The sequence below is a fragment of the Drosophila elegans genome, unplaced genomic scaffold, assembly GCF_018152505.1.
Source record: "Drosophila elegans isolate 14027-0461.03 unplaced genomic scaffold, ASM1815250v1 contig_183, whole genome shotgun sequence".
Taxonomy (NCBI): Eukaryota; Metazoa; Arthropoda; class Insecta; order Diptera; family Drosophilidae; genus Drosophila; species Drosophila elegans.
In genome coordinates, this window is record NW_024545550.1 from 7,282,516 (window position 1) to 7,301,176 (window position 18,661).

General features: G+C 44.0%; 6 protein-coding genes across 8 annotated transcripts; 2 read left to right on the forward strand and 4 right to left on the reverse strand.

Moving 5' to 3' along the window:
• Positions 1-456: 456 nt before the first annotated feature.
• On the forward strand, positions 457-11,221 carry LOC108144662 (semaphorin-1A). Of its 2 annotated transcripts, none has more exons than XM_017269709.2 (7): positions 457-554; positions 5,167-5,675; positions 6,026-6,119; positions 7,454-8,136; positions 8,198-9,208; positions 9,273-9,465; positions 9,532-11,221. In XM_017269709.2, the coding sequence occupies exons 2-7, from the start codon at positions 5,519-5,521 to the stop codon at positions 9,728-9,730; spliced, it is 2,337 nt and encodes a 778-aa protein (XP_017125198.1). In that variant the 5' UTR covers positions 457-554; positions 5,167-5,518; the 3' UTR covers positions 9,731-11,221. The 2 variants fall into 2 exon arrangements, with proteins under 2 accessions (XP_017125198.1, XP_041563294.1); XM_041707360.1 differs by lacking the exon at positions 457-554 and adding an exon at positions 4,762-4,922.
• Positions 11,222-11,464: 243 nt separating this feature from the next.
• Positions 11,465-12,783, forward strand: LOC108144787 (complement component 1 Q subcomponent-binding protein, mitochondrial). Its single transcript, XM_017269898.2, has 3 exons — positions 11,465-11,771; positions 11,886-12,230; positions 12,288-12,783. Exons 1-3 carry the CDS (start codon positions 11,561-11,563, stop codon positions 12,527-12,529), a joined length of 798 nt encoding a protein of 265 aa, XP_017125387.1. The 5' UTR covers positions 11,465-11,560; the 3' UTR covers positions 12,530-12,783.
• A 192-nt stretch (positions 12,784-12,975) lies between these two features.
• On the reverse strand, positions 12,976-13,211 carry LOC121466810. Its single transcript, XM_041707282.1, has one exon. The coding sequence runs from the start codon at positions 13,175-13,177 to the stop codon at positions 13,052-13,054; it is 126 nt and encodes a 41-aa protein (XP_041563216.1). The 5' UTR covers positions 13,178-13,211; the 3' UTR covers positions 12,976-13,051.
• A 159-nt stretch (positions 13,212-13,370) lies between these two features.
• LOC108144788 (TP53-regulated inhibitor of apoptosis 1) lies at positions 13,371-14,119 on the reverse strand. The gene is made up of 2 exons (XM_017269900.2): positions 13,908-14,119; positions 13,371-13,850 (listed from the first exon to the last, which is right to left on the reverse strand). Exons 1-2 carry the CDS (start codon positions 14,052-14,054, stop codon positions 13,731-13,733), a joined length of 267 nt encoding a protein of 88 aa, XP_017125389.1. The 5' UTR covers positions 14,055-14,119; the 3' UTR covers positions 13,371-13,730.
• Positions 14,120-14,230: 111 nt separating this feature from the next.
• LOC108144789 (TP53-regulated inhibitor of apoptosis 1) lies at positions 14,231-14,886 on the reverse strand. The gene is made up of 2 exons (XM_017269901.1): positions 14,625-14,886; positions 14,231-14,569 (listed from the first exon to the last, which is right to left on the reverse strand). The coding sequence occupies exons 1-2, from the start codon at positions 14,769-14,771 to the stop codon at positions 14,450-14,452; spliced, it is 267 nt and encodes an 88-aa protein (XP_017125390.1). The 5' UTR covers positions 14,772-14,886; the 3' UTR covers positions 14,231-14,449.
• A 162-nt stretch (positions 14,887-15,048) lies between these two features.
• On the reverse strand, positions 15,049-18,565 carry LOC108144705 (eukaryotic translation initiation factor 3 subunit C). Of its 2 annotated transcripts, none has more exons than XM_017269797.2 (3): positions 18,435-18,565; positions 18,089-18,216; positions 15,049-18,013 (listed from the first exon to the last, which is right to left on the reverse strand). In XM_017269797.2, exons 2-3 carry the CDS (start codon positions 18,179-18,181, stop codon positions 15,365-15,367), a joined length of 2,742 nt encoding a protein of 913 aa, XP_017125286.1. In that variant the 5' UTR covers positions 18,182-18,216; positions 18,435-18,565; the 3' UTR covers positions 15,049-15,364. The 2 variants fall into 2 exon arrangements, with proteins under 2 accessions (XP_017125286.1, XP_017125287.1); XM_017269798.2 differs by having other exon boundaries at positions 18,089-18,213; positions 18,434-18,460.
• Positions 18,566-18,661: the final 96 nt, after the last annotated feature.

Consider the following 18,661-nt stretch of genomic DNA (forward strand, 5'->3'; position numbering starts at 1 on the left):
ACCGTGGTAGCACTAAAAAACACCACAGCTAGTAGGTGTGGTATATAAATACCGTTCAACGCTTTGGTTTGGTACTTTTGAACGGTCACCTATGGTCACTTAGTCGATGTTTTCGATGTTTTTGGCGGAAAACATCAATGTTTGAAAAGAATAACATTTTTAATGTCATCAATTAAAAAAAAGGGTTATTTACTTGACATTCAGAGTTCAATGACATATATTTTTTTAGAATTTTCTTTTTTTTAATTTATATATTTCGGCATTTAGATTAGCGAACATACCTCGCAGGGATAAAATTGCATTTTCTATTTATTAGATAATTGTATAATTTTGAGTAAATAATATGTGTACAAGTGTTAGAGATGGATCAACATCGATGACCCTGTCAAACATCGATAAAAGCGATTATTTAAAACCATCGATACAATGATGTTGGCATCGATGTTTGCCCCAACTCTAGAAAATGGCCGTCGAGTAAAGTTGTGTACACTTTTTTCGTGTTCCGTGTTTTTCGCTTAATTTGATAGTTTATTTAAATGTTTTTATGAATTTTGGTGAGTTGAAAGGTTGGTCGAAACCTTAATGTGAACGAATCGCTTAATTGCTAAGGAAGAGTGCAAAGTTGAAGTGCCTAAAACAATGTTTTTCTAAGACAACCCCCGCATAGCGTCTTGCCTCCAGGCAACAACAACACACCCAAAGAGACGCACTGGAAGCATAAAAAAGCAACAAACAGGTTTTCATTGTGTACAGACGTGTGTTACTTCCCTCTCGCTCTAGCGCTCTTTAATTTATGCGCATACAGCAGTAACAACAACAACATACACATATGTGTATACAAACCAACATAAGAAACAAGTAATACAAGAAAATAAATCATCGTGTGCGAGTGTGTGAGTGCTGTAAACAGCAGCCAAAGTGGTAGAGTAAAGTAAACGAGTCGAAAGAGAAGCGGATAATAAGTGGTAAAGAAAAAGAAGCTGAGGCAAAAGAGTTAGCCAGCTTAGAAGTGACGCGTAGCTACAGGTGAATATATCGGACTTGTTTTTCATTCGCGAGGCGGTGGCCAACAGTAAAAAACGGGTTTGATGCCCCAACCAAAAAATGAAAAAGAATCCAATCGATTACCAGCCTAATCAATTTACCACTGAGCTGTAACGGTAAAGCCAAATGGAAGTTGCATTTACATACGGGACATTTTCCAGCGCGTGTTCCCAATTTCCAAAGTACGTTTTCCAATTCAAGTGGGCCGAAACTGGAACGCGTCCCACTTAACCCTTACAGTGCAAGCTGTCCAAATTAACCCCAGTAACAACTCCCACATTTGTGCGCAGTGTTTTGTGAATGAAAAACTGAAAAACTTGTCGCGCCATAATAACGCCTCTCCAAAAGATTCAGCTGAATCATCTAAATATAGTAAACTGGTTCATCTACTACATGATTCACCAAACATCGGAAGTCCGGTGATAATTCCATCCTACGAACCATGTCTGTTCTGCTTTTTTTGATAAGTGGAAAACAAGAAAAACAGAACAGAGCAATGAACCGGCCGACGTCGCCGATAAGCGGTAAAACAAAAGAAAACAGCCGTCAGAATTGATTGTTATTCATAAAAAAAATGCATATTGTCATTACATCAGACCAGAGTCCAAGCTCCATTAAATCTGGCAGCCAGTCGGGCTCCAAAAGGCAACATCCACTTCACGCCACTCGAATCCACCTGTTGGCACTCGGTGGAACTTAATGAAAACGCCCACGGACCCAAACGGGTTATACAGTGCGGCTTCTGTATGTCTAGTCAAAAACGAAACATAAATGCAAGTCCTAAATGTAAATCTTGTTTTTTTTATGGCGAATGTCTATTTTATGAAGAACACGTCGTGTTACATATTATAAATCCATTCAAGTTTCTTTATAAATCTAAATATTTCTAGAATCTGATCCAATTTAATCTTTCTCCTTTGAAACTATTAAAAATTAATGCAATCGCTTCCCTACTTATCGGTCATTTACTAAAAGACCAATTTTAACAATTTAATTTCGCATAAGTTATAAGAAAAGATTTTTCAAGAACGCCATAATTAATGGGATATCCTCACTTAAGCAAAGGATCTTATGTAACTATGATGGCACTTACGTTTTGTAGTTTGTAGTTTGTAGTCTTCTTGTAGTAAAGACAGTTTATCGACTCTAACAAGGTTCCACTGTTCACCGTAGGTTTACTACTGTGGGCGGTTGATTGTAAGCGTTGCATATCTAATAACTACACGCTAAAATCAATTTTGTATTGATCACGTCTGTGGTAAAAAACACTGCCTGTTTTTAGTTGTTTATTCTTTCACCCGAAAAAAACGTATCTCGATTTAACACGTTCTTGTCGGGCTTCCCACACGCAGGCCCAAAAAAGACGAGGTGGAAAGGGAGCGGCAACAAGTGTCAAACGTGACATACTTTTCACCCTTATCTTGATGAGGCTGTTATCTCGCAACTCGGCAAACCCGAAACGCTTATCAGCCGGGAGGTGGATGGGTGATGGGTGTACCACCCAACTATTCCGAAAATAGTGGCACACATTCGTAACTTGATCTCGAATTTGAGCTCATTAATTTAACGCCAGACGGTCAGTTTTTTGGGCTGGCATAATTGTATCTGTATTTTTATGGGCTGCCAGAAGCGGAACGGACTTCCTGGCATTGAACCCGAGTGTGTGGCTTGTGAAATATGAGAACACCATTAAAAAAATGAAAACTTACGAAAACGCCGGCCCTATTATGGCCACATCGAAACTTAAATACCCTTGAAAGCCATGAACACAAATCTAAAAGTTGCAAAAGAGAGTAAATAAAAGAAATCCCTATGCTATTTATCGTTACTCATTAATTTTAAATCTGTTTTACTGTAAAGATAGTTTCTCGACCTTCTAAACCTTTCTAGCCAAAGCAAAGGGAACCCAGTTAGATTTAGGGCACCTAAAAAAGGTGTTAATTAGCTATATTTATACCTAGATGACTGAGTATTTCTGTAAGACGTTCCTCTAGCTAAAACTAGTACCCAATTTAGCGGTCAGTACCATTCGCTGATTTCTCCACTCACTTAGCCGCAAACTGAGTGATAAATTGTGCCGCTCAAGAGGGTATTCAAATGTAATTTATAATATTTATTATGCACTTTTATGGCATTTCTTATACGTGTTCTCTTGAGGCCAACCCCCATAATTTGAGGGCATTAAGCCGGCCAAGAGATGGGCCACAGGTCACTTGACCTGTGACTTAAAACTCTGGTGGCTGAGCCGTGAAAAAACCTTCGTTTAGGAAAATGAAAGACGAAAAGCGATGCGATGCCTTGCGATACGATACCCACCACCACGAATTATTCGAATTCATTGAGCGAAACACACACAACAAGTAGTTGCCACCGACCTTCAATTGGCCAATAAAGCAATTTATTGAGGAGATCCCCAGCCTATGCGATCCGATCTGTCAGTAGGTAAAAGTTGTCCATGTGTAACCCACCGACTTTTTGGGTGCGTGAGAAACTATAACATTCGAGTGTTCGTCTTGAGAAAAAACCAACTGAAAACCTGAAAACCCGCATGGAAATTACGTGTGTGTGTGAATGAGGAAAACACACCAATGCTCGTATGTCCGGTGTTCGCCGCGGGGAAAGACAACAAAAAAAGAAGTCAGTTATAGAGTGTCAGCGGCACGTCCTGAAAATCGTAGCTCAACGCTGATTAGGAGGGAAATTGGCGGAAAATACCGCACGTGATTCCCAACAAAAGCAGGAAAACCAGGCTGTCGGCATGAGTCATGCTCGAAAAACATGACATGTCAGCCAGGACGCGGAATATTGATGTGGACTGCGTAAATACAGTCAGGCTTGTCTTGCAGCAAACACATCATCATATTTTACACCTATCTATAGGTTGTCCTTTTTTATTAACAGATAAGAGTTTTATCTCTCATTGCTTTAAAAAGAATACATTATACATTACATTACTCATACAACATGTTTGAGTTTATAAAAGACTTAAAATTCAATCGTTTTTTTCTTTAACACTTTTATACCTCATAAACATTTGTTTACCAATTGTTATATTGTTTGCATTATAGCAAAAATAGCTTAAGATCAATCTGTAGAAATAGAAAACAAAAGGTTTGCTGTTCAAACCGGTTTATAGTGGTATTTTAAAATCATTTCCATAAAATATTTTGCAACTGAATCAATACCATTTGTTTAGGTTTTACCCATATATGTAAACATTTTTCCCATGAATGGCTCTACTCATTACTTTAATGGGCAGAAAAATATAAGTACCCACAATTTCATTCACATATGCGAACATGACAAAAACCCATTACTTTCCCAAAAAAAATTTCTTAAAGTTCGACCGAAGTATACATTTTAAATCCCTTATATTTTTAAAAAACCATAGGACCTTTAAATTCGAGCTAGGGAGGTTCAAAATTCAAGGGAGTTCAATGCTCGACTTGGAGAAGTTAAGTGTCCATGAAGATGCCATGATAAACACTTTTCCCCCTCAGTTTTCGACAAGTAATAGATTGTTCTACCTAGGGAGGTTCTGCTGTAACAAAATGAGCCAGACAGAGAGGGATGTCGAAAGAGGGAGGGAGACAGGCAATAGTAGTAGTAAGTGCTGCTCAAACCACTCGGCGGCAGTTGCTCTCAAAGCGTGGGCGGTTGTTTTACGTTGTTTGCTTTTCGCATTTCATGCTCATTTCGGTGTTCAGTGCTCATTGAGTGTAGCCCACGTTCGGTTCGCGGTCCGCTGCCTAAACTCAAACGAAATTCAAAACAATAAACACCCGAAAACACAACTAAGCCGGAAAGAAACTGGCGAAAAGAAAGTGTGCAGAATTCACAAGTAGCCGTTATATAAGTGGATTTAATTATCTGATTCGGTAATAAAAGCAGATGAGAGACAAAGGGGCAAAAAACAAATTTATGGCGGTCGTAAACTAATTTTAATGCGTTTCAAATACATGATTGCTGTCTATATACATACGTGCTTTTATGTGAACTTACATATTGTTGAGTGTGATTAGTCGAATGTTTTACTGATAAAATGCGGTCAAGAAATAATAAACCAGTCGCCGCGGTTCACACAAAAAAATATTAATAATTTCTTACCTTCTTCAATTGCAGGTTTTGCGTTTTCCTTTTTGCCGCCTGCTAATTGCATTAGAATAAAACCAACTGGGTGTAAATTATTGTGTCGTTGTCGCTGACACTCGAATACTTATAGCCAGATGCTGAAGCAGCAGCAGCAGCGACAATAACACCAGAAATCAGCACAACCATCGGCGACAATGGCAGACATCGACATCGGACATCAGAATGCGAGGCGTCAGTGATTAAAACCAGTCAGCCAGCCAGCCCCATTGGCACCACCAGCAAAAAGCAGCCCAAGATCCGAGCACCACTCGCTGCTGAATCATCAAACGAAGGAGGGAGTGTTGGAGGAGTACTAGTTTCCCCCCAGCTTTGAGGCGGCAAAATGGGCTCAAAGCGCAGACCTTCATCGGCAGCGATGCTAATAAGTGGGTCTTATAGAAGCGGCTTGAATGCGATATTTATAAGCCTGCTGATCACCTGTGCCGGACTGACGATCGTGGCAGGTTGGATGCCCGACGTGCGACCCGATTTGCAAACGAGTATGTACAAATACCAATCCCCTCTGAAGAGCCCCTCTAACTATTTGTTTATTTGTGTCATTTGTTTGGTTTTTGCCTCTGTTTGGCTCTGCTCTTATTGTTGCTGGCTTATCAATGGCAAGCGCTAAGCTGTGCCAGCTCTGTTTTTCCAAGCTGCTTATCAGGCGGAATTTTCGCAATGCCAGCAGCAAACTAGCATTTCCTCTGAAGCAAGTTAAACATAAATTATGCTTAAGACTACTGCAATGGAATGGCAAAAAATCTCAAGACACGAGTAGTTGCTTATGTTATATAACCAGAACCTTCAGAATCAATAACATTTACCAACTTTGTTTGCTCTTTCTTTACAGAACAAGATAAAGTCTTGGCCCATTTTATTGGCAACTCAACGGACTATTTTAAGATTTTGGACCACAACGATGAATTTGTTCTAGTTGGTGCCAAGTAAGTGAATTTATTTTATATTTACAATCCATTCGATACCTTTGATTTTGGGCAAACAATAAAAAAGTTCCCGCTACGGCGCTACCTGTGCGCAAATAAACTTGGCACGAACACGTTTAAATATTTATAAAAATCACAATAACCCAGCGTTCGATTCTCGGAATAATTAACGCGCCATTGGCATTACTCTCCTTTGCTTTATTGGCTGTGTTTGGTTTGATATTCGTTTTTCATTAGTGGCAAGTGCAAATCTAGCATTTCTCATTCACTTTCCGGGAAGTCGGTGTGATTTGGCATTGACCAGATCCCGCGTTCTGGAATCAGTACCACTTGTTTAGCTCCACCCGTATAATTATTATATCCCATGAGTAACACCAATGCGCATTTTATCACGTTGCCCCAATGTCTGGCTGACATTTATGGACAAAAAAAAATATATTCTTAAATGAAACGCATCAATTCTTCGATAAGGTCCTATGAATATGCATTTATTTTAATAATTACTCACCGATTTTATTCATATACGATGTGGGACATTAGCAAACTGGGCGACTGAGTAATGGTCGGCTATCGGCGATCTCAAATGGACCGACAAATTCAAACCAGCTTTCCATCTATCATATTTTTCCAGCGCCCCAGACGTGGTGGTGCCATAAGCAGAACATAGCAACAAATTAGCAGCCACAATAATTAGCCACTTAAAACACAGAATTCTACAATTGTATACAAGTTCTAATTATTTGCACAAATGTAACCTTGGGATATGATTGTCGGTGGGGCGTACACAAACAGCTGAGGCCAAAATAATAGAAATTTGGTCTTGAAAATCCACTAATCATAAATAAATTAATAACTAAACACAGGGTTTGCAAGGCGCTAATGGAAAACGTTTTGTTTATTAATTGTAAAACTTGTTTATAGATCGTTATGTTTACCTTTAGCGTTTCTCGACACCCGGCCTCTAATCATATAAAGTTATGAATTATAAACATTTTATATATGAACATCAAAAGTTGCAAGGTTAAGACTTAAAAGAGATAACGTTTGCTTGTTTATTATTTTTTTAGAGCAGTATAAATGAAGATCTTAAAAGTGAAGTGTAAAAAAATAACTCCAATTATTTGTTCAGAACTATTAGTGTGTTCGCCACTGTTGAGTCAAACATTTTTGTGTTCCTAGCACGAAGCGCAGCGCTTAACTCACTGCTTTTGTGTTGTTTATTTTTGGCCACCGAACTTGGCTGGCTTCCACATTCTGGGCAGGCACACGCCATCGTCGAATTAATTCCCGCATTTGCTAATCCAATTGTTTGCTATCGCTATCTCGATTTGCAGGGACGTCATCTACAATGTGAGCCTGAGTGGCCTGAAGGAGATTGCGCGTCTGGAGTGGCACAGCACGGATGCGGATCGGGAGTTGTGTGCCCTAAAGGGAAAGCATGAGCGGGATTGCCACAACTATCTGCGCGTTTTCGCACTCCGCTCAAATGGCGAGGTGCTGCTCTGTGGCACCAATTCGTATAAGCCGCGTTGCCGTCATTATACGCCGGTGGAAATGTCATCGGAGGAGACCGCCCCCGCTGGCCACGCCCATGTCATGCGCTATGAAGTTAGTCGGGATGTGGAGGCCCAGGGTCTGTGCCCCTACAGCCCCGCCCACAACAGCACCTACGCCTTTGCCGAGGGGCAGTTGTACAGCGCCACCGTGGCCGATTTTTCGGGCGGAGATCCCCTCATCTATAGGGAAAACCTGCGTACCGAACAGTATGATCTCAAGCAACTCAACCAGCCGGACTTTGTCGGCGCCATCGAGAGGAACGGCTACGTGCTGTTCTTCTTCCGCGAGCTGTCCATGGAGTTCATGAACTTCGGCAAGGCCGTCTACTCGCGAGTGGCCAGGGTTTGCAAGAACGACCGGGGCGGACCGTACAACCACGGCAAGAGCTGGACCTCCTTCCTGAAGGCACGCCTTAACTGTTCGGTGCCCGGCGAGTTTCCCTTCTACTTTGACGAAATCCGTAAGTGGAAATAGGCCCAAACCATTCTGTATTTATTTATTTATAAACTTTTCTTTTACAGAGGCCATTAGTCCGATTGTGGAGAGCGGTTCCAAGTCGCTGGTCTATGCCGTATTTACCACCTCTGCGAATGCCATTCCGGGTTCGGCAGTTTGCGCCTTTAATGTGGATGACATATTAGCCGCCTTTGATGGAGAGTTCAAGTCGCAAAAAGATTCGCAGTCACACTGGCTGCCGGTGGACCGGGAGCAGGTTCCAAAGCCAAGACCAGGACAGTGCGTAGAGGATTCAAGGACACTTACCAGCATCGCTGTTAACTTTATTAAAAACCATCCATTGATGGAGGAGGCTGTGCCGGCAGTGCACGGACGTCCTTTGCTGACCAAGGTGAATCTGCACCACCGACTCACGGCCATTGCAGTCCATCCGCAGGTTAAGTCGCTAAGCGGCGCCTACTACGATGTAATCTACAGTGGCACCGACGACGGCAAGGTGACCAAGTTCATCAATATACTTACCACGCACCCCAACTCGACGGTGGATCGGCTAAAGACGGTGGTCATATCGGAAATGCAGGTGCTGCCACTGGGAACACCAGTGCGGGAGCTGGTGATCTCCACTTCGAAGAACTCACTGGTGGTGGTCAGTGATGGCAGCCTGGTCAGCGTGCCCCTGCACCACTGCACCCACATTGTTGACTGCTTGGGCTGCCTGAGCCTCCAGGACCCCATATGCGCCTGGGATTTGCAGACGCACGAGTGCAAGAACCTGGCCATTAGTCAACACAAGTTTGGTACCAAGACCTACCTGCAGAGCTTGAACAGCACCAAAAAATCTGCTGCCCAGCTGTGTCCCCACATTCCCCGCGATGGACCAGGAGCGGAGACGGTGAGCTTTGTCACCATGGCTCCACCGCCGACGGAGGAGCAGAAACTATTGTACTCCAATGTGGGGGCCTCGCAGGTCAGTCAGCCGAGCTTGGAACAGCAGCCAACTGGTGGTGATGACTTTGGCCTTAACAAGATCACACTTACGTCCATGGATCCTGACGATCTTATGCCCAATTTGAATGGTAAGTGTTTTAACTTATACTTTTTCTGATGATGGCAATTCTAATTAATGATTTCCTCTAACAGATCCCCAAAAATCAACAGCCACTGTGGATGAAATCAAACATGCTTCGACGCCAAGCTTGTTGCTCCTCACAGTTATTGTTATCATCACTTTCTTGATTGGCGGCAGTGCCGGGATATTCTGTGTCAAGGCAAAAAGTCGCCTAATGGAGGCCCAAATGGATGAAAGTCATCGCAATCATTTCGGCAAGCCAATGTAAGTAGATTTGTAAAACTATTTCTTTCTATCCTTATGGGAAACACTAATTTAATGACCTTACAGACCATATAAACATCAAAATACTGGCAAGGATATAAATCTTTTGATGGGCTCTAATGCCTACACCACAACACAAAAGACACCCAATCTGGATCTTGAAAAGGATCGCAGTCACGAGTGCAAAAACTCGACGGAACATTTGGAAAAAGAGTTGCCCTGCAAGACGTCCACGCTGACGAAAGTGAAACGCACGTACATCTAGTGGGGTTGCAATGGCAGCAAACTGCAAAATTAGTCGAATTTCTATACTCTAAAACATATTTTCGTTGTTTATGTTGCTGTTAGTTATAGTAACCCCCCACCCAACCCGCGAATGAATTAATGGTCGACAGTGTCGGATGCGTTTGAAACGCGTCTGAAAAGTAGGACGCAGAAGCTGTTGCATCTTTTTTTACTTAGCATGTATTGTAATTTAATTTGATGTAAAATTTGTATAAGTTTAGTTTGTTTGGCAAAATTTAGTTAAATTTATTGACAACATAGTAAGCGGGCTGCCTTACCTGGGGCAACAGAAGCATTCCGCATTCCCCTGACGTCGACCTCTGCTGTCCAAAACTGGAGTGCCTGCCCTTGGCGAGACAGCCCGAATGGTGTCGTCGCCCCTTATGTGTACTCTAAATGTATAATCGTTAAGTGCAAATATTAGAGCTGTACAAATTTAAACACACATATCATACATACCGAAATCGATCCCGATCAGCTCGTGGTTGAAAATCCCAGACCCACAGCCCCAATTATTTCTCGAAATTCAATCGAATATTCTACAAGTATTTTGTTAGACTGAATGATTACTTTTTCTATATGAGTTTGTTTGTGGAGAACTAACAAAATGCGACATGGACTTTATAAAGCTCTATGCTTTGTGGCTAACAAAAGCGTAAAATTGTATCTAACATAAGCTCAATAAGGAATTGAACATAGAATGTAATTAAAAGTACGAACTAGGCTAAGAAACGAACAAAACTTCTATGAGGCTGTTTGATATGAACTGACACCGCAGCCCCCACATCATCATGATGAAAATACGCACAACAAAGAGGAAACAATTTGAAATCTGCAACAACATCAAGCCTTATAAATAGTATAAAATCGTGTCGAATCTAGGCCTTAACGCTAAACTTGTAAGCTTTGCATGAAAAATAATGAGCTTGGCAATGAAAGTAAATCAGCATTTTAATATTTTTATGTTAACTTTTAAGCTGTTGTCCGTCCCACTGGAAAAGTTGCATAATACAATGTACAATGGCAATTTTTATTTAAAACGTGTAAAATGCAATTTTCATCGTAATTAATATATTTTTATATGCATGTCTACCGCCTAATGTCTAAAACTTACACTAAGAAAGTCTTAAAAGCCGAAAAACCCGAAAAAAACTACACATAAAATATTTTTAAACCTTACAAAAAAAGTAATATAAAGATAAAATTCTCATATTGTGATAGATTTTATTGAAATTTTATAAAGAAGAAATGTAATGCCTTTTGGTTGAAAAACAATGATATATATGACGAGAAAGTCTGATTGCATGCATGATAATATTGTGTACGAGGGTCTTCCGCTTGGAGGATGAAAAACCAGAGAACCCAAAATGGTGTTTAGTTTTCTATTACTGTGTATGTCTTGTTCTGTGTATATTGTTGTATACATCCGATAAGCAATTCGAAAATCTAATAAAGTCGTCATTTTTCATAAGCTCGAGTGTTTTTTAACTGATTGGGAAACTTGGTTATTGGTGAGTAAATACATGCATTAGATATTATTTTTTTATTTTCTATATTATTTGTGGTTTGACTTTATTTCATGACTAGTTATTTTTAGCTAAAAGTAAATTACTATTCTATGTTTCATCAATTAAATAGTCAATAAGGTATGGATCGATAGACGCCCTGTCCGCCATAAATAATCGATAATCGGAGCTTAACGGATTTTCGTATTCTGACACAACGGTCACTCTAGCATTACCACAGTCGGCGTGCTGCACATTTTTCTATTTAATTAAAGTAAAAGACCTTTTTGCGGTTATATAACAAGATGAACAGCCTGAGGACAGCCACCATGCGCTTCGCCAGCCTGGCCAGCTCCAGTGCCGGAGCTTTGGGCAAGCGCGACTTCACCCGCAGCCTGTGGCACATGACCAAGAAGCCGGTGGCCGCCGGAGAAGGAGGATCCGATCATGTAACCGTGCTGAATCTGCACAAGCCCAGCATCAATTGCACCTGCGGCTGCAATGTGCACACCAAATGTGAGTGGTTATCTCAGTAAAACAGTCTTACAAGGGGGCGCTCCTCCGGTTACATAACCTCAAACGTGGGGTGACGAAATGGCAAGCAATCCTTAATAAATTATTAATTCCCAGGTGAGCGGGAGCTGGTGGAGTTCCTCACCGAGGAGATCGTTGCCGAGCGCAAGGTCCAGAAGGGCAAGTCAGTGCCCAGCACTCTAGATGGATTCAGCGTGAAGCTGACCGGCGCCGATGTAGAGCTCACCAAGCAGACGGACAAGGAGAAGGTGGTGGTCAGCTTCAACGTGAACCACTCGGTGGACAGCGAGGAGGAGCCCGAGATCAATCCGAATGCCGACAAGCCGGAGCTGGGCGAGATGCGCAGCAAGCCCCAGTTCGAGGTGGACATCATTAAAGGCAACTCCACACTTTCCTTCACCTGCACCTTCCTCCAGGGCGAAGCTCAGGAGGGCGAGTACAGTGAGTTCCTCATATAAGTACCTATTTACCCATAAATAACACTTTAATCCCTTCCAGACGATATCTTCTCCATCGATGAGATGGCCATTTTCGAGGGCGAGTGGAACGACAAGGTCTATGCCGTCGCCGGCGACGTGCTCGACGGTTATTTGTACGACTTGCTGATCAACTTGCTGGAGGAGAAGGGCATTAGCCAGGAGTTCGCCGAGAAGCTGTCCGATCTGGCCACAGCCCACGAGCACACTTCCTACATTGGCCTGCTGGAAAAGCTCTCCAAGTTCACTGCCGGTGGCAAGTGAACGTTTGCGTCCCACCTAATATTAAAGCATAAAGTTGTGTAGGTTTTTAAGTTTCTATTGTCCGCTGCCGCAGTTTCCATACTAAAAACAGTTTTGACCAGTTGTGTTTTCGGTTTGGCTGTGGCAGTTAACTTAGTTTTTAAGCCAGCAAACATTTATACATGTTTCGGAAAGATTGCCAATTGCCAATTGCTTCCCCATTTCGGCACTTGCTTCAGATCGGATTTCATCAAATACAGCGTTAATTACTCAGACTTTTATTTTGTTCATTTCATTTTTAGCAAAAATGAAAGCCAGCTTCGGCAAGCCGAAATGTATATATATCAAAAATTTAAAATTCTTTAAAACGATTTTATCTTTGTTTTAAAATTTTAATACGTTTAAAGAAGTTCAATACACTTTTAAACGACTTTCAAAAGTTTTAAGATATAAAATGTTTCCAGAGGTTTTTCAGTATTGACTCGTAGACATTGTTTATTGCTTATAAAAATAATTCGGGATTTGGTAGAGCTCTCCATTGTTTTAGAACTGCCTTGAATATGGCCTGGGATCGTAATCACTTGGTTGATGTCCTCCCCATTCCTCGTGGTTCTTGCAGGCGGCACAGATGACCAGCGCCAGGAGCACAAGTATTGGCAGCAGTTGCATCTTGTCTGCTGGAAACTCAATTTTGAATTGTGCCGGTTAGTCTGTAGATGCTGTTTTTATAGGTAAGATTTCCTTTGATAGTGATCATAAAGGGGATTTTCCCAATTGGGAAGAACTCGTATCTGTTTGCTTAAGGCTGGGATTCACATCGTACAGATAACAGGATGATTAAAATGTATTAAAAGAGGTGACATTAAGTTGTATATGTTTTAATTAATTTAAAAAGAATTTGATTTAACATTTTATTGCATGTATCCACAAGTACTAAGTAAAAGCCGTAGTCCGCTTGAATATAACACTTTTAGTTGGCTGCTTGAACTTAATTATAAAACATTCACTACACAATTTATATAAGATGAGGTGTTAAATCTGGGAGTCTGGAGCTGAAACAATGCTGCCTCTGGAACGTAATAGTCCACGGATATTAAGCCGTCTCCTAGGCTGTTCCCCCTCTATGGTGCCGGCGCTGATGTCCTGTAAGACTGTTGGGAGCCTGTTCCTGGCCAATTGTGGAACTAAGGCCGTAGCCAGGATTCTGGAGAGGAGTTACTTGTCAACTCTTGCTCTTAGGCTGTCCCTTTCCGGCGGAACTGTTCGCATTGTCGTACTCGGAGCCCGTGGAGTACTCCGTTCCCACCTCCCGCAACTCAATCTTCTGTTCCCGCATGGCGCGCTAAGGGTCAAAGGTTCGATTAACCATTTAAGCTGAGGAAACTATACCCGATCTAACCTTGACACACTCCTGATACACCCGGAATATGGGCGCGCAGCCGGAATCATCCGTTTTGCCCTTTAGAAATCCCTCCGTGAACCAGCTGTTGAAGCAGGCGTCGTACTGCTTCTTCAGCTCGTTGCAATCCTCGCCAATGCTGTTCATTTGCAAGTTTAGTTTTTTTGATTTTAAGTTATAATTTGTCTATTGAATAATACGCCGAAAAAATGTGCAGAAGGTTTGTGCAAAGGTCATACTAAAGATTAAGTTTTTAGAGATGAGCAATGCAGCAAATCGATAAAATTTTCGTTAACATTAAACTGATTATCGAAATTTGAATCTTAAACTTATTTAAACGCGACTAATTTATTAATAAATAGAAATGTATTGCGGCAGTTTGGTGACTGAATAATCAGTTTCCCTTGGTCATTGTATCACAGCAGTCAAAATGCTACGAACTTGTATGCTTTATGCTAAGGCACGCTGGCGAGGATTTCCATGGCGTTAAATTGCTAATACGGCCGCCAGTTTTGTGGCTTCTTGTGGAGCGGCTTTTGGGGTCAACTCTTGGCCTTTTGCTGCTGATTTCCGGTGGAGCTAGTGGTTTGGTCGTGCTCGGAACCTGTTTCATATATCGGGTCGATCTCTTGCAGATTGATATTCTTCTCCCGGATGGCGCGCTGCAATTTGAAAGGTGCTATCACCCATTTTAAGTGATAAAACTCGAGGTCTTACCTTGACGCACTCCTGATAAATACGGAATATTGGGGCGCACGCTGAGTCATCAGTTTGACCTTTTAGGAAACGCTCAGAAAACCAATTGTTGAAACAGGCGTCGTACTGCTGCTTCAGCTCGTTGCAATCCTCGCCAACGCTGCTCATTTGTATTTCAACTTTGTTTGACTTTATGTTATAATTTGCCTATTAAATAAGAGAGAGCCGAAAAAATGTGACAAAGGTTCGTGGAACGGTAATACTGAAGAAAAGGTTTCCAGAGATGTGAGAAAATTGCATATCGATATCAGAAAAATTAAGCTTGTCATCGAGATTCAAATTTTCTAACTTCATTATAGTCGAAGATCTTCACAAATTAAACATTATATTCTTATCACTAGAAATAGTGATTACTTTTAAATACCCCCTGATAAAAGCCACTAGGTTTCTTTCTCTTCTTTTTAAGGTTTTTTGAGTTTTGGGATCATACAAAATGTTGTTATCATATTATCATTTAACGTATGGAGCGCTAAAACAAATTCATCTGGTACTTGGCTACAACAACATGCAATGTCAACGGATGATGGAACCAGACCTCCGATCCAGTCGTAAACCGAATCGGAGGCCTGACTGCACTTAACCCAACGAGTGGTCCATGGCCATTCCATTTTTAATAGTCGAAGTGCGCTACAAATTTGTTCTGTTTATGGTGTTTAAGCTAACGCTCGCTGGAGAGAATTGGGCTGAGGATGTGGATGCGTCTACTCCTCGTCGATGGTCTGGACTTGTTGCTGATGCTGCTGCTGCCTATCTTGCTGGTTCTTGTGGTGTCCACGCTGGTTACGGTTGCGGTTGTTGCGATTATCCCGCCGCTGGCCGCCCCAGTTGCCGCCCTGGTTGTTCTGGTTGCGGTTGTAGCCACGGTCGCCGCGGTTGCCCATGTTGCCGCGCTGGAAGAAGTTGCCCTGCTTCATGTCGAACACCTTCTCGTTGACGTCCACCAGGTTGGTGACCTTGTCCACGAACTGCATGGCCAGGGCCTGCAGGCGCGATGGCTCCGAGCGGTGCATGACCACGGTCTCCGAAGGATCGTCCAGGCTGGCCATCAGCTCCTCGTTGATGATCATCTTGCTGATGATCGAGTGCACCTTCGGCACGGGCAGCTCGTACATCTGCGCCAGCGAGGGAATGCTGATCGAGGTGTAGACGTTCGAGTAGGTGAACAGGTAGGTGCGCAGCGACTCTTCCTTGATGAACTTGGTCAGCATTTCGCGCACGCGGTCCGACTCGTAGAACAGATCCCACACCTTCGTGTTCATCTTCTTGTTGACGATGAAGTTGGCGCACGCCTGCCAGTTGCCGCAGCGCATCGCCTTGGCGGCGGCCACGACGTGCTCACGCATCGACTCGGGCGGACCAACCAGGGATTGGCGCTCCGAGGAGCGGAGCTGCTGGTAGAACGTCTTGCTGATCATGCGGCGACGGGCATCAAACTCGTGGGCAGCAATGTAGGGAATCTCCAGCAGCATGGCGGACACCAGGTAGACGCACTCGAGCAACTCCAGGTTGATGTGCATGTGGAATGGCATCTGGCGCTGCTTCTCGATCTTCTCCTGCTCGGCAGACCGCTCGTGCTGGCGCTGGGGCAGCAGTCCCTGGGCGAGCAGCTCCTTGGGCTTGCCGGTGACCATCAGGTCGACTAGGCAGTGGTGCGCATCCTTCACGTTCTCCTGGCGGAAGGCGCACAGACCCAGATTGGCCATCATGCGGTTGTACAAGATGCGGGTGGCGGGATCGGCGGCATCGATGTTGTCCTGCAGGTGGGACATTAGCACCAGATCGCGGGCCTGGAACCAGTTGTCGTGCATGGCGTGGTGGTAGATGTGCGCCAGGATGGCTCGCGTCCTAATACGATCCGTGTCGTCCTTGGCGTAGATGAACTTGCACAGTTTGTCCATAACGTCCACGGAGGTGGTGGTCGTGGCTGGCAGCTCGCCGCGCTTCTTCTTCAGCACCTCTGGGTCGAACTTGTAGTACAGATGCTCGATCTTGCGCAGATAGATGCGGCAGCGTTCGTTGTTGGTGCCGGAGCGCTCGAAATACTGCAGCACCAGTTCGATGGTCTTCACCACATTCACCTCGTCCTTCAGCCGGGACACGTAGTCGTTTGAGTGGGGATCGCACTCCTTCAGCAGCTTGACGAACTCATCGTCCAGACGCTCCACGGCGGCCAGTGGGCATCCTCGCACGTAGAACGGAGCAGCCGTGTACTCCTCATGCTCTTCGGCCACAGACTCGCTCATGATGATGTCGGGATTAGCCAGCAGCAGCTTCAGCATGCTCTGCATCACCTCCAACAGCAGGGCCCAGTGCTCCAGCTTCATGGGCTCGGAGATCTTCTGGTTGTAGTCGTAGATGGCTGAGATAATGTTGAAGTGGATCTTCACGGAGACCGCTGTGCCCAGATTGTGCTGATCGGAAATATCCCTCAGCTCGAACAGAAGATCGATCTGCAAACGACGGTCGGTGCGCTTCTTGCCGCGGGCCGACATGATCTCCAAGAGCTTGGCCAGCACAAGGGGCACATCGATCTCGGCATCCTTTTCGAACATCTTGGGCTTCTCCACCACATGACCCTTGACAACGGTCTCCCACTCGCCATCCTCATCTTCCTCGGCACGCTTGCGGATCTTGACCTTCTGCTCCTTGCGCTTGTCCTTGCGCTTGTCGTCATCCTTGTCCTCCTTTTCGGTGGTACGCTTCAGGAAACGCTCGCGCATGTTCTGGTACTGGTTCTCGTCGTCGGAGGACTCGGTCTCAGACTCGGAATCCGAGTCCCAGTCGATGGAGTCGTCGGAATCATCGTCGTCGGCGGGCGCAGCCTTGGCAGGCACCAATTTCGCCGTCTTGGGAACAGCTTCTGTGGGCTCCCGCTTGACGCCAACATCGCTGTCATCTCCTGCATCACCGCCATCGCTGTCCAGGGCCACCACCTCGTCCTCGGCCTCGCTCTCCTGGTCGGGCGCCTCGCGGAATCGCGACAAATCGTCCTCGAAGTCCTTGATGTACTTGCGCACCTTCTGGCGCAGCGTTCCCAGCGACTTGGAGTTGTTCTTGGACAGGTTCTTTCTGCCCTCCCGATCCTCCCACACCTCGTTGATGAAGTCCTCCAGCTCGGCGAGGCAGCGGATGTAGAAGCGCGGCGTGATGCCGTTCTCCTCCTTCGAGATGACGGGCAACGCCTTCTGGTAGGCTCGCGTTAGATCCTCAAAGCTGGTCAGCGTATTGGGGATATCCTTGATCTTCTTATGGTTGCGGATGGTCTTAATGATGCTGGTGAGGTTCTCGTACCGCTTCTCCTTGGTGGATCGCACCACGCGCTTGACCTCCTCCTCATCGTCGCTGAATTGCTGTTTGTTGAATGGGAAGAAAGGGGATTACTAAAAGCTTAAGCCAGGGAAGTCTCACATTTGGGCGGTACTTACGAAGGCGCTGGCTTTGTTGAAGTTGGTCGCTTGGATCTCCTCCTCGCTGGACTCGGACTCCGAGTCGGACCCGTTGGCAAAGAAACGCGACATGTTCGTTGACTTACTACGCGGCCGTTTGTCTGTGCCTGCAATTTAAAATGTATTAGTTTTGGGGCCACATAAGTTGCTGCTTTTGTTGAGGTTATGTTTGAGCGGCCAACATGGCGTTTTGCAAAAATTTCTGCCAAAGGTTTTCGCCGGATTATCGGTCGTCTCATTTATAACCTTTATAGAAATCGGTACACCGCCTTCTCTTCTTAGTGTTTATCACAACTTTGTGCTGGATATTTCACAATAAACTTACTATTTTTACAGCAAAACTAAACGATGTCGAATGCACAAGACATCAAAAAGAGAGGACTAGAGATGGGCGATGTTTGCATGTGTTTTCGTTGCCGATGAATATTGTGAAAAGTCACGGGGCGGTGGTTTGTTTATTTTTACGTTACAAAGTGACACTGGTAATAAATCCTTGTATTTCATTGACAAAATAAAACTTATTTGAAATAAACATATTGCTTGCTTCAAAAT

What these genes read in the sequence shown, in the direction of transcription:
- LOC108144662 (XM_017269709.2), top strand. Translation starts at nt 5,519, where the DNA reads ATGGGCTCAAAGCGCAGACCTTCATCGGCAGCGATGCTAATAAGTGGG. An exon ending in GCGACCCGATTTGCAAACGA is followed by an intron (nt 5,676 to 6,025) that starts GTATGTACAAAT and finishes CTTTCTTTACAG; the next exon opens with AACAAGATAAAGTCTTGGCC. An exon ending in CTTCTACTTTGACGAAATCC is followed by an intron (nt 8,137 to 8,197) that starts GTAAGTGGAAAT and finishes TTTCTTTTACAG; the next exon opens with AGGCCATTAGTCCGATTGTG.
- LOC108144787 (XM_017269898.2), top strand. Translation starts at nt 11,561, where the DNA reads ATGAACAGCCTGAGGACAGCCACCATGCGCTTCGCCAGCCTGGCCAGC. An exon ending in CTGCAATGTGCACACCAAAT is followed by an intron (nt 11,772 to 11,885) that starts GTGAGTGGTTAT and finishes ATTAATTCCCAG; the next exon opens with GTGAGCGGGAGCTGGTGGAG. An exon ending in AGCTCAGGAGGGCGAGTACA is followed by an intron (nt 12,231 to 12,287) that starts GTGAGTTCCTCA and finishes AATCCCTTCCAG; the next exon opens with ACGATATCTTCTCCATCGAT.
- LOC121466810 (XM_041707282.1), bottom strand. Translation starts at nt 13,177, where the DNA reads ATGCAACTGCTGCCAATACTTGTGCTCCTGGCGCTGGTCATCTGTGCC.
- LOC108144788 (XM_017269900.2), bottom strand. Translation starts at nt 14,054, where the DNA reads ATGAACAGCATTGGCGAGGATTGCAACGAGCTGAAGAAGCAGTACGAC. An exon ending in TGTATCAGGAGTGTGTCAAG is followed by an intron (nt 13,851 to 13,907) that starts GTTAGATCGGGT and finishes TTTGACCCTTAG; the next exon opens with CGCGCCATGCGGGAACAGAA.
- LOC108144789 (XM_017269901.1), bottom strand. Translation starts at nt 14,771, where the DNA reads ATGAGCAGCGTTGGCGAGGATTGCAACGAGCTGAAGCAGCAGTACGAC. An exon ending in TTTATCAGGAGTGCGTCAAG is followed by an intron (nt 14,570 to 14,624) that starts GTAAGACCTCGA and finishes TTCAAATTGCAG; the next exon opens with CGCGCCATCCGGGAGAAGAA.
- LOC108144705 (XM_017269797.2), bottom strand. Translation starts at nt 18,181, where the DNA reads ATGTCGCGTTTCTTTGCCAACGGGTCCGACTCGGAGTCCGAGTCCAGC. An exon ending in TCAACAAAGCCAGCGCCTTC is followed by an intron (nt 18,014 to 18,088) that starts GTAAGTACCGCC and finishes TTCAACAAACAG; the next exon opens with CAATTCAGCGACGATGAGGA.